Source organism: Ursus americanus, chromosome 26, assembly GCF_024610735.1.
Source record: "Ursus americanus isolate L20-20 chromosome 26, mUrsAme1.1.p, whole genome shotgun sequence".
Classification (NCBI taxonomy): domain Eukaryota; kingdom Metazoa; phylum Chordata; class Mammalia; order Carnivora; family Ursidae; genus Ursus; species Ursus americanus.
In genome coordinates this window covers 1,605,591-1,619,785 of record NC_142152.1, presented here as the reverse complement: position 1 = coordinate 1,619,785, position 14,195 = coordinate 1,605,591, and the positions used below count along the sequence as shown (strand labels likewise).

Here is a 14,195-nt window from a genome sequence, read left to right as displayed (position 1 = left end):
GACTCGTGTGCTACACCCTTGAAAGTGTGAGCCACTTCTATCTGGAATGCCCCGTCCCCTGACCCGTATCCTGAAATGTTCCTTGCCTTTTAAAACCCGACTGAAATGTAAGCTTCTTTTGTGAAATCTTTTTTGAGGTAATAAAACAAAGTGGTTAAACCATTGGCTCTGGGAGCTTGTGGGTACAGTTTTAATTCTGACTCTATTACTTTTTAGATATATAACCTTGGTCAAGTTACTGAACTTCTCTGTGCCTCAGTTCCCTCATTTGTAAAATGGGGATAACAGTATCTACCTTGCAGTGTGAGAATTAAGTGAAATAACAAACGTATTTATTAGCAAGGCACTTGATTTAGTAGGTATTTAATAAACGGTAATTTGAGTAGCTTTAATTACCTACCTCACCCCCTACCAGCCCACAAATTTGGAAACAGTTCATTTGAGCTTTTGCAGCATCTGGTTCTGTGCTACTAGTACTGTACTTGTTACAGAGCACTATGATTGGTTGCCTACATTCTCTCACTAGGCTAGACTCTTGAGGGCAGGATCTTTTTTTTTTTTTTTTAAAGATTTTATTTATTTATTTGACAGAGAGACAGCCAGCGAGAGAGGGAACACAGCAGGGGAGTGGGAGAGGAAGAAGCAGGATCCCAGCGGAGGAGCCCGATGTACGTCCTGAGCTGAAGGCAGACGCTTAACGACTGTGCTACCCAGGCGCCCCAAGGGCTGGATCTTTTTATCTATATTAAGATATAAAATATAACTTTTAATGCAGTACCTGGCAAAAATAGAATTTCAATTTTTATCAAATGAAGAACGAATGAATGAAGTGATCCCTCAGAGGGTTGGAAACTCCTTTAAAAAGTTCACAGAAATTAGTGAGAATGAAAAATAATCACAAATATCTCTTCTCCCCACTTTACAACATTTGTGCAAGGTCACAGAATTAGTAAGTGACAAAGCCAAGATGCACATCTGCCATTTGTCTGATCAAGAGCCTTAGTTCTTAATCACAGTGGTATATGGTCATTGCATGCCGGTAGCATTAGGGGAGGAGGTGGCTCTCACATATTCTCAGTTGGGCTCAGAGGTGACTTCTTGAGCTATTCTATTTCTGACATCACTATAAGCTCTTAGTAGAATGCTGCATCTTCTTGCATTTAGAATTAAAGAATTTTGATAATCATAGAGACGTAACAAGGAAACTGAGAGTTGAGTAATTTGTCCATGCACAGGCTCCTATTTCACATGAAGTTCATCGTAACAGGTATTAAATTCATCCCAGATATTGACCCTTTTCTCACATAAAGTCTATCTTACTTAAACATACATACATATACATAAATATATATATATATATATTTAGCCTACAAAACGACAACTGTATAATCATTTTCCCTCTGAACTTTAGTAAAAATATCCTATTGGTATTCAGTCATCAGTGGCCAAGTTTACATTCACACAGTTTCTTTGATGTACCCTTATCACTAATTAGGAACTACTCATAGTAGGAAAAAGAAAAACATATGACGTGCATTTCAAATTTAATTCCTTCAAAATGAAAGTGCCGTGTTTTGGCTTAACACTTGAACCGTTCTCAATGTGACTTTACTAATTTGCTCACTACAGTAAAAGAAACCACACCAAAATATAATTGCTTCTGAGTGATGAAATTATGAGTAATTTTTATTTAGAATTTTTACATTTTTCCTGTAATGACCATTTTCATTCCCCTTTGTCCTAAAGCCAAAGCTTTGATGGCTGAATGGGCTGAGGAAGCCCTCCTGAGTGGGAGAGGCAAGAAACCCAATATAGGTGTTGGAGCTCAAGTGGAGTGAGAAGGGTGTCACATAGAAGAGGGAGTGTATGTGTGTTTGTAAATTAAAAAAAAATATATGTGTGGGTATAGACACACATAAAACCCCCAGCACTATCCATTAGAGAGGGAGTAGTGACAGTGACATCTCAGTCACGATAAGCACATCTCATGCACAAATCATGGCTTCTAAATACCAATTCCCACTAAATGGTAGAGAAATGGCTGATTCTAGGGCCGTGGCAAGGCAAGTGCAAGATGAGTTTGGAAATCCTGTGTGCCTAAAAGTAAGAAAGTGCTTTAAAAAATGATGGCAACATATCAAAAGGGCATTGGAGCCAACATGAAGGGGCTCACACTGGCGAAATGTGGGACAATTTGAAATTCAAAGTAAGTAACAGATTATAACCTATTGACTGGAAAGCCATGAATTCATACTGGTATCAATAAACTGAAAATTTGATTAGCAGGATATATACATAGCTTTAACTACTTCCCCAAAAAAATACTTACAAAGAAAAAAACAGTAACTTTATAGTGGAGAAGCCTGATAGGTAAACAAGTGATCAAAAGGAACATCATCAGAAATGGGGCAAAATGAAATTGTGCACTACCTAACAGAATACATGATAACACAGAATCACTTCTGTAATATCCCTGCTAAAGCAGCGGTTAGAATCTAATCATAAGGAAACAGGTAAATCCAAATTTAAAGACATTTTGCAAAATAACTGGCCTATAATCTTACAAAAGTCGAGGGTAGCAGAAGTCAAAGAAAGACTGAGGAACTGTTCCAGAGTGAAACAAGAGCTACTGCAATCTAAGGCAACATGTGATTTTGAACTGTATCTTTATACAACTTTATTGGGACAATTAATGAAAATTGGATGGGGTTTGAGGGAGTAATATGTGTTCATTTTCTAATTTTGATGGTTGTATTATGGTTATATGGGAAAATTCTTTCTTTTTGGAAATATAAAAATACTATAAGGTGATAGGGCATCATGACAGCAACTTACTCTCAAAGCGGAAAAATTTTATTTGTACAGTATTTACAGCCTTTCTGTGAGTTTGAGATTGTTTCAATTTTTTTCTTTAAAAAGCAGAATGCAGAAAACTAATCAATAGATTATTCTTAAAGAGCTGATAAAGTAATTCAATAAGATATAGAACTCCAAAAACATAGTTTTAATTATGATGAACTTTGCCCAATTCCTGTGTCCACTGTGCACATACAGGTTCTTCAAAACTGTTTTAGTTTTATGTAATTGACCCAGAAATTTTCCACATGACTTTCACAATCTTATTGAAACACACATACACACACACAAACACACATTCTTCCTATTAGTTAGGATAGTGATATGTTCATAGGTGCTGTTCAAGAGAGAAACTATGTGAGTTCTATTTTTAAAATCAAACAAAAATGTAGGTATTATTATAAAAATAACTTCTCCCCCTTGTGGCAAAAAATGAAAGTACATTTTACTGGAGAAACCTAATATAGAGGCACTTAGTATTACTCCTTGTAAAGTATTTTCACAGAATTTCATGTGAATCCCCTAGATAGCACACAGCATTTGCAAACAATATACTTAGAGGTAGTTTCACAGTTCTCTTTAGGTCAGCATTGTCCACATTCCATTTAGGTAATATTATCTATAGCAAAAAGCTGTGGATTTGCTAGAACTACCACAACAAAATACCAGAGTTCAAAGGAACCAAATTTACCCACAGCATAAAAGATCAAAATGATAGGCAGGTAAAAAAGGGATGGTCTCACTTAAACGCACCTGCCTATTTAAGATTACAGGGGCATCAAGAAGGCTTCCTACCTCTCCAAGTTTAATCTAAAATATTTGAAAGTCCACCACTGGAGATTAATTCCTTGGAGTTGGTTCTGTCCAATCTTCAGACTTAGAATATTAGTACGAAGACACTCTGGAAGGGATAAAACATTTTCCTTCATTTAAGATTGCTAATAGTGAAAATAAAAGGAAGTCACTCATCTGAGCTATAAATAAATGAAACAACTTATTAATTGCAGATTCCTAACCCTATTCTTAACCCTCTACCCTTCTTCCTGTTAAGTTACCAGTCACTGATAATTCTATGCTTTACTGACCTTCCCATGATTATAAAGTAATTTAAGTGGTTTTTCAAAGTAAACGTAATTCCAGTTTCAGACTTTTAAATTAAAAGTGGCTCAGTTGGATACTGTTTCTTCAACATAGTAATTATAAATATTAGTATCTTGGCTAAAATGAATTATTGACAATTTTAATACATGTTGCACAGTACATATTAATATAGAAAAATACATGTTATCAGCAGCATAATGTTGACCATGTTCTAATCCATTCCACCTGCTCAAATATTAGTGCAAATAATTATATATCTGTAATGCATCACTGCTGTCTAACACAAATCTATGCCTTCTGAATAAATGACTTTCCTCTGAGGTTGTTTGCTGTTTGGAGTATGATGTGATATATTCATATTTAAATTGGCTTTGTATGGTGAGGCAGACTGCAACCATCTAAAACACTTAGAAAACGAACAAGTATGGTTAATTACTTTTCCCTCCCCTCAAAAGTGATATTTATCACAAGAACTGAAGTTTACTGTTACCACCCAAATAATAGTGTTAAAGTATACAGGGCCAAGTTTAAAAATATCAATCTCGTTAAGCCCAGGGTTATCAGCCTAACTGCTCCAAATCACCAATTAAAATTCTTACACTCTAATGTGTCAGGTCTCTCTCCTATATATACTTGAGGAGTTGTTTCTCCCCTAAATTTGGAAAGAGAAAGGATTGATCAGTGGTAAGAATAAAAGTTAAGAGTTAAGGCAATTTTTAAAAGATTAAACATGCAATTTTTGATTACATGAAAATGACTACCTATTGCTAATACACTGAGTACATTTTCCTTATATTTTCACTCCAGCATTAGCCATTTAAAAACTACCAAGTGCATTAAATAATTAATAGAATTGGCAAACTTATGACATTAAAATAGTCTGTTTTTGAAGGTAGAAATGCTGATTTTCTCATATTTTCCAAAGTAGAATTGTCACTTATTCTTATGTTATAAAATATGATACAAAATACCTGGGCTTTCTTCTATAAAAATTACTGAGCAGACATAGTACTATAATTATGTAAAATAATACTCACTAAAGAGAACTTTTTGACAGAAAGATTTCTATTAAATACAAACTTAATATTAAATTAAAATTTCATGACCACTTATAAAATTTTAAAAACCAAATTTAAAAAGTATGATCACACACTGGGCACATTAAAAATTCCAACAGTAAATTAGATACTGATCCTCTGTATCAACTTCATAGTCTAAACATTACAGTGAGAACCAAACATTAGAAGAGAATTAGATTAAGCAAAAACTAATGAGCCTATCAAAACAAAGGACCTATTTAAATGTTAAACAAGAAGAGTGTACAGAACATAAAGAGTGAGTGAGAAAGACTTAGGTTTCGATCTGAGCCTTTTATTAGCTATAGATCTTGAGTAGGTCTACTTAAAGTTTTTGTGGCTTAGATGTTTCATCTGTCAAATGGAGATAATAGTACCCAACTCCTAAGACTGCTTTGGAATCTAATGAGATCATGTATACAAATGGTTAGCACAGTGCATGAGTAGATAAATGTAGCTATAATTATTTTTATTATGCATCAAAATTCAAAAATTGCTGTTTTTACTTTAGGTAGAATTATTTACTCCAACAACATGGACTGGTCTTTTCCTCCAAAGCACACAATGTATTTCAGGACCGAGTTTCTCAATCAGAGAGAAGTACTACAGGAATTGAATATAGTTAAACTAATTGGATAAAAGCATAAAGTGCTTTCGATGTCAGATTCTCCAACAGAAACCAGAAGAATTCAGTACATTTCTAGGAAACACCTCACATTTCTAAGTCAATGAGTAATATATGGGTAATATGCAGCATAATTTTGTATTAAAAAAATTAAATTTCCAGAGGTCAGCTTTTTAAGTCAATGACAAATTATGCACTGAGTGAACCTTGCTTACTCTCATATAACAGTTGTTCAAGCACGTCTTAGCCACTATCTTATAAACATGACCACCTTAAAAGGTTTTGTGGCATTTCAGGAACCAAAATCTCTTTATGTGGATACTTGTAAATATTCACCATCTTAGATGAAAAAAAGGCATTTTAAGGAAGCAGTAAATTCTCCACTTTGAGTCAATCTGATAATTCAATTATTTCACTGTAAGTCAGAAGGCTGATATTCAGATAGTGAAATACTTAAAGTGAGAGAGGAAAGAAAATCATTTAAATATATCATAAATTAACATACTTAGGAGCTCTTTTTTTAAAAAGGGAAGGTGCTAGGGACTTGCAACCATGGTGAGGCTCAAAATGAGGCTAATACTTGTCTTGAAATAGTCAGATACTCAACTATCTAAAGATCCATCCAAGCGTTATTTAATCATTCTTCATAGGGACTATTCACCTACTCTGGTTGACTGTCATTTTCAACATCGTAACTTATATATGCTAGACTTCTTAAACTTGTGCTCTGTATTTCACTTTCTATACCATTTTATGCAAACATAATATACTCAAGTTGAAGAAAAATAATTTGCAGTGTTTTGGAGCATATTTTCAACTTCAAAACATTATCTAAATATTGCCTGTTAGTGGAACTGCAGAAAACTGTATAAAGATTCTCCTTATTCAATGTTGGCTAAAGTTACTAATATACAAAGTTCCATTACTACTACGCCAAATTTTTCCATGTGCACATGAAAAACATCTTACTTATTGATATCTCTTTTGAGTCATAAATTGTGGGCAAAATTTTATAGTGGCCACAAATATAAAAAATACTTTAAAAACTGGAATACAAAGAATGCAAGGAATGCATAGGGGTTTATACAACAACAAAAATTTTTTTTCTCAGAGAAAGAGACTAAGTTTAGGTTAGATTTCTAATCTTAGTTCTAAAGTATTTTTTTCTGCTAAGAAAAGGAAGTGAGAAGACCTATGCTATAAAAAATAAGGAACATCTTGAAAACTTAAATAGAAATAATTTATAAAATTAAGTACAGTTATCCTAAAGATGTAAAAATGGAGTGAAATAAAAAAACAATTGCAGGGAATTTGTTTATTAAGCATTAATGTTAACACTTCTAAGTTAAGTATTCACTTATGAGTTCTCTTTGTCACTGCCTTGGTCAATGGACATAAAAATATTGCACAAAACTCAAGCATGGAAATAATAATTAACAAAATATCTAAGCAACATGTATATGCTTTACATTTTAAAAATTAATCCAAACAAAATAATGTGAAGCACTTCTCTGATTTGGAAGTCTTAAAATGTTCTCTCATGTTTTATTTAAGATTTTTTTCTCTCTCTTTTTTTTTTTTTTTTTTTTTTTTTTACAAATTGACACTGTGTACAAAGAGTTCAAATGGCCAGTAAAACTACTGTTTTAAAATTGTTGGCTTTAAGTAACAGAGGTATAATTTGAATTCACATCAGAGCTTTCTAAAATGGCAATAGTACAAGCATATGACTTTCTCTAGTATCCAAAATCTGTTCTGGCTCTCCCTTGGCTAAGGAATAGAAAACTAGACAGCCTTCTAAAACTGTCACGATTTCCTAAAATGCTTTGATAAAAGTTGGCATACTTCATTTCTCTTCCTTACCTTGATAACACTGGGCTAAACAGAAAATGAATATTTAGTCAATAGTAATTTACACAGTAGCTAGCGCTGGACCTCCAAATTTAGGTAAAATTGATGACCATTCAGAAACATAGTCTTAAAAGAAAAGTAGTTTGCCAAAATTAGGCCAAAAAGGCTACATTAAAGGGGAAAAAAAATGCCAAGAATGAGCTGAACATTAAAGTTTATCTGTTCCTAGAAGATTATGAACAACACAAAGGAAGCTGAAAAACTACATATAGATAAGAATGAATTCTTTCAGAGCAAGTTTATAGAAATTGTAGAGTAATAGCCTTTCTAAATTTCCACTTGATGTTTAAAATTTTATAAGTGATTTATTATGTCACCATATTAAGCCAATTCAATTAACTCCAATCAGTGAGAACTGCTTCAGAAACGCCTTGAAAAAGATGACAGAAACTATAAATTTGAAAAGCAACCGGTTTTTACAAAGCTCATCTCCAGATTTAGAATATATAACACTATCTATCAATTCCTGATTCCCCTTAAAATAGATTACTTATGTTTAGCCATTCCATCTTATTCCAGTTTAGCATTAAGAAAGAAATCTTAAAGGACTGCACTGTTGCTCCACACTGTCAATATTTCTCATATTCACCTTTAGACTATACCTCATTTTACTTCCCTTATAATATTAAAATAATGAATAAATATGGTCCTTTAGTTAAGGTCCTCCACCTTATCTTAAGTGAAATATAAAATAAGGTAGACTCATTAATTTCTTGCTAGCATTGGCTTAAAATCTGTTTACGAAATAAGAAATAGTAAACTTTTAAGTTTTTTTTACCCAGAAAGCAGATGTATTCTGATCCACTCCTAATATCTACATAAAACATTTCATCATTTTAGTTTAGTTTATAACATTTTTCTTGGAATATTATTGTTGTACCTCAGGAAAAAATCCAATTAACCAACTACAGAAATTATGCTCAATTATTAACCTTTTGAAAGAGGCAAAAGTTCTCTAGGAAAACCTAAAATAACCTGTTTAACAATTACCAAGTGCTGAAAAGGTCATTAAAAATTGGTAAATAATAAATGCAGTTTTGGTGTATTTTACCATTAATGCAAAATAGGATGGTGAAATTTCCCAATAGAATGTTAAAGAACGTCAACTAGAACACTGAGAACATCTCATTTGTCTTCCGACACCAACATTTTCCAGGATGAAAACAGTGACATGTAGTTTCACAGAATTTGAAATTTATAAGTTCAAGAATGGAATTAAAATTCAACTTAAGGGTAAAAAGCAAAATATGGCTGGTAGTGTCCAAATTTCAAATAAAATCTCAAGGGTAAGTATGGCTGCTGTTTCTCTAAACAGTCATTTTCCATAAAATGTTGGCTGTGTCATAAGAAATCTCCTGTGCTTTCTATCAACCAAGGCCTGCTGAAGTACAACATGTTTCCCTTGTAAATTCAACCTCAGCTGAAATGTCGAGCAAGGCGGGCAGATCTATAGTCAGCACGAAGTTGTACGAAGGAGTGAAGAATGTTCTTGTCCAGATTAGCAAGTTGTTCTCCTGAGCAGACTTGCTTTAAATTATCTGGGGCAACTACCAGAAGATTGCAAAGTGCATGCAGAGTATCAAAAAGCTGTAATACCAGTGGAATCTGAATTGAAATAAGAGAAGAAAAAAAATAACATTGAAACAAAATAATTTCTAGTTTTACAATTAGTTTATAAATTCTTCTCATTTACATACTGTTAAACAGACTTACTAATGTGGGGAGAGTTCAATATTACAAATTGTAAAAGCTCCTGAAAGTGTTAAGACTCAAATATTTCAGACATTACATAAACTTGGTATAATTTTTTTGAAAAGATCCATGTCAACTTCCTTCAATAGTAACAATCATTTATACTTCTGTGGATTAGAATTAGTTACCATTAATTTAGCACTTTTCTTAAATAATTTAAGCCTTAAGGAAAACTGATTTCAGAGAGATGTACATGAAGAAAGAACATATTTTCCTGAAGAAAGTGAACAATTTGCACTGTCGAACTGAAATATGGCCTTGTCTAAAATACAGTAAAAATGTGTTAAGACTGAAAATATGATTAGAACAATACTTTTTCAGTTAAGAAACGTTAGATCTGTCTCACTACAATATGGCAAGTTTTAAACTTTTCAGCAGTGATTATAAGTCAGCATGCATTTGTAATGGTCTGACTTATGTTCTTGAGCCTATTTACAAGATTAGTATTTGTGAATACATACCTTGAAGTCTTTGGCACACTTCCTATATTCAGCTACATCACAAATTGCTAACATGCCACCCATACAACTGTAGGAATATTGTTGAAGATGCTCATAAATAAGTCGATGAAAACGTACTCCAAGTTCCATCAAAACTGTATCCACATTCTTCCCATCCATGGAATTTTTAATCTTTTCCACTTGCTTTCTTACATAAGCACAGACTTTAACACAGGCCTGTAAAATTTTTTCTACACTTATTACATAGAAATGTGTATCAGCTTAGCTAAGGAGAAACTACATATAGTATCTCATTAATTTCTAAGTATAAATGAAAAAAATCTTAGAGCACAGTAAGATACACCAATGAAAATGCTAATGAAAATATTAAGCATAGCAGATATTCTCACTAGTATACTGCATTATTTTACTCACATTAGTATACTGAATCAAAACATTGTTTTCATCCTCTGGCTTAAAATCCGTTTTCTTTTGTTCTGCAGCCAAGATATGCTTCATCTGTCCAATCATACAATTTAATGTCCTAAGAGAATTAAGAACACCATATATTTGACCCATTTATTTTAAATTTACTTTAATTTATATTATTTATACTAAACTGAAATTATTTAATTTCAGAGCACCATAAAATTATTTACTATTGGTAGACTTCAGATTTTAAGAAAAAATAAATTCTAGACTTTGCTATCAATGAACTCTTGGTTTTACGATCTTCCTGCTCTTGCCCAATATTTTATTTAAGGTAATCTTAAAGATCTTAAAAACCTGTTACTAACTTATTTCCATAACCACCATATATACAGACTGGTTAGGAAGAGGGGAAGATAGCGGGTTTAAGTCAAATGGCCAATGTCTGGAAGAATTAGTGAAAAAAACAGGAGTTTCACAGTCTAAGGACAAGCAGGAAGCTGAACAAATGGTACTAAAGACTCAGCTGAGAAAGGAGAACATGGGTTTGTAGTGGCACCGATAATGTTCAAGTTATGTGCTACTCTCCAACAGCAATCAGCCACCCAGTTATGGGAATAAAAGAGACTGCACTGATCCAAAATCTTGGATCTATAAGATAGTTAAGGTTGATGGAAAGAGATTTTAGGGTCGTTATAAGCGACTAATTTAAGAGATAGATCAAACAACCTAAGCATAATAATGAATAAAGAAAAGGACAGTAGATTGGAAAAAGATAAATGTATTAAGGGCTAGAGTTCCTGCTGAGGTCAGAAAGCAGGTTATGGAGTTGGAAGAACAGGAGGTTGTGAACAACGTGTGGGATATTCAAGTTTGAGGTTTTTGGTACCAATGATAATGAGGTCTAGTAGGAAATGAGAGCAGGTAGCTAAAGTAAAGATGATCAAGAAAATGAATCAGTCACACACATGGAAGTAGAAATAACCTAAGATTTAAGGTTAACAGAAAAATTATAAGCCAGATGCCTGAATCCTCAATAAATGTAGGAGACTAACATAAATGACTGAGAGAAAACAGCAATAAGAAAAGATGATGTGAGTTTCAAAGGCAAAGGGGTTCCGACCTAACACCTATAGATAGATGGGTACTGGTCTGAAAAAATCAGAAGGGATCAGGTGAATGCTCTGCTCACCTCTTGGCCCCATGGTACATGGGTGAAAAATTAGAAGTTCACATTCATGAGACCACTACAGAATACTGTGCCTTCAATTAATCAACTAGTGCAAAGACTCTGAGATTAAGGCTTATAAAGAAAGATATTAAGAAGACACCAAGGAAATACAGCTTTCCTGTATCTCTGAAAGTTTAACATATCCAACCTCCCCATGTCCCAAATATGATTTTCAGGTATTCTGAGGTAAAGCAAGAGAAACAAATTAATATCAGGGATTTAGGTTAGGAAAATACATACTTCTTCAAGTGGTGATTATAATGTGTACAATATATCATGCACATTATAATTACACTAAATGAAGCTCTATGTATATATAATCTCATATGGTCCTGACTGAAAAAAAAAGGGAGAGACCAGTTTTAGGATTATTCTAAGCATATTAATTCAGTAAATTAGTCTCAGTAATTAATTTTATAACATCCTTATTTTTCCTAGTTTTATTCTTCAATTTTATTTTTCTTTCCTTCATTATCATATACTCAATGGTAATTCTTGATGTTAATGAGAAGATAACTGGGAGGTGAGCTGCAAGTTTGATACTACTAATAAAGTAAAAATTATTTAATTTTTCATAAATTGGGAGTAGATTCCAGGCTATCCTCATAACAGCACTGAAACTAACTTGCACTCAAATATGCTTTCTTGAATAGAAGAGAAAGGAACAGAATCACAGTAAGTGAAAAAGATATGCCCAAATCTAGTAGCATGGGTTTTAGAATTTGAGTTCCAGCTCTACCACCATTAGCAGTGTAATCTTGAGCAAATTACTTAATTTCTTTAAGCCTCCATTTCCTCATCTGTAAAACAGAAATAGTATTTCCTACCTAATAAATAAAATAATACAGGTTAACGGTCCTTGCACTGTGCCTAGCACACACCAAATGCTTGATAAGTGGTAACTATCATCACCATCAATGTATGCCCACCACATCATCTCAAGAAAAGATGAGACCCACTGCTCTACACTATTAACAGGTAATTAACTACAAAAAAAGTTACAAAAATTTTTGAATGAAGAGTTCATATTCGGGGCACCTGGGTAGCTCAGTCGTTAAGCATCTGCCTTCAGCTCAGGTCATGATCCCAGGGTCCCGGGATCGAGCCCCACATTGGGCTCCCTGCTCAGTGGGAAGCCTGCTTCTCCCTCTCACACACCCCTTGCTGTGTTCCCTCTCTGTCTCTCTCTGTCAAATAAATTTTAAAAGAGTTTGTATTCACTTAATGAAATTTACTTACAGAAAACAAGTATATTTATTTAAAGCATTTCAGATATAAACCTGAAAATTCTAAATGAAAATAAAATCTTCTATGTTACATACCATTTTTAAGGAGTTTCGAGAGAGAGAGGGAAAGGAGGAGGAGGAAGAGAAAGTGGTGGCCTATAAAAATGGTTTTCACTTGAATCTAGTTTAAAAGCATACCTAAACATACTGAAAACCATTTTCATGATGCATTTATAATGGTATTTTTACAATTTAAAAAACATAAGAAAAAGGGGGCGCCTGGCTGGCTCAGTCGGTGGAGCGTGTGACTCTTGGTCTCAGGGGTTGTGAATTCAAGCCCCACTTTGGGTGTGGACTTTAAAATAAAATCTTTAAAGGTGTGCCTGGGTGGCTCAGTCGGTTAAACATCTGACTCTTGATTTCGCCTCAGATCATGATCTCAGTATCATGAGACTGAGCCCCGTGTCCGGCTCTGCACTGAGCAGGGAGTCTGCTTGAGATTTTCTCTTTCTCCCTCTGCCCCTTCCCCCAGTGGTCTCTTTCTCTCTTAAAATAAATAAATAAATCTTTAAAAAGAAATCTTGAAAAAATAAATTAATTAAAAATAAACATAAAAAATATAAGAGAAAAGGTAAAACTAACAACTTGCCTATCAATGCCAGTATCCAATTTCATCTCCATCTGTTCAATTATTTCTTTTTTCTTCTGAAGACATTCAGATAACTTAGGAGAAGAGCTATTGAATGTTTAAAGGGAAAAAAAATCATATTAGCAGCCTTATAAAAGTTTTTCATAGGCATATATGTATTGTTATAAATATTTATAAATATACATATATTATTTTAATTTGCTCACAACTCCAAGAAGCACATAAGTAGTAATTATTATGCCCAATTCAATACTAGGAAATTACGTACTATTACTATGCCTAATAGTCACACTAGGAAAAATTAACCAGTTAAATGAGAAGGAAGAGGAAGATTTAGATTTGTTACTTTCATCTAAAAGAGGATATCCCTTAAAAATATAAATATATGTGATTTTGAAATTTTGGGATTATTTGGTTTCCTTTTTAATTAAATATCTGGATTAACAGTAAAACAAAAACAAACAAAAAAAACCCCAAAGAAAAGAGACTTAAGAATATAATAAATTATACTAATTAAAATTTGAAGACTAACAGCCAATCCAGTTGTATTTAGCTTTCCTATATTATAAAAACAAATTTGACAATCATATTTGCCTTCTGAATGCCATCTAAATGTCAAAAACACCTAAACTATTAAGGAATATGCAACCCTAATAGTTATGTGAATTCTATGGCATTATTATGTGAATGCTATGTGGCATTACAGCTCTTAAAATAGTACATTTCCTTTTAAAGTGTGATTCAGGGATCACGAATGATCTTTACCTTTGAGATTGTTTTTGAACTAATTTCTTGTATATCAATGTACACAATAAAATGTTTAAAATTTTATCTTTTACATATTTTTCCTCTTTTTAAAAAATATTTTTCCTCTTTAATAAAGTACACATACAATTTTA

The 14,195-nt window shown here is 33.1% G+C and overlaps 1 protein-coding gene across 1 annotated transcript in view; it reads right to left on the bottom strand.

Annotated features, from left to right (window-relative positions):
* Nucleotides 1–2,989: 2,989 nt before the first annotated feature.
* EXOC5 (exocyst complex component 5) overlaps nt 2,990–14,195 on the bottom strand; it is a 61,067-nt gene continuing 49,861 nt past the window's right edge. Inside the window, exons 15-18 of the mRNA XM_045810576.2 lie at nt 13,297–13,383; nt 10,197–10,305; nt 9,783–9,998; nt 2,990–9,174 (exon numbers count right to left, since the gene is read on the bottom strand). Coding sequence (XP_045666532.1) covers nt 8,986–9,174; nt 9,783–9,998; nt 10,197–10,305; nt 13,297–13,383 — 601 coding nt within the window. The 3' untranslated portion in view covers nt 2,990–8,985. The remainder of the gene's footprint in view (nt 9,175–9,782; nt 9,999–10,196; nt 10,306–13,296; nt 13,384–14,195) is intronic.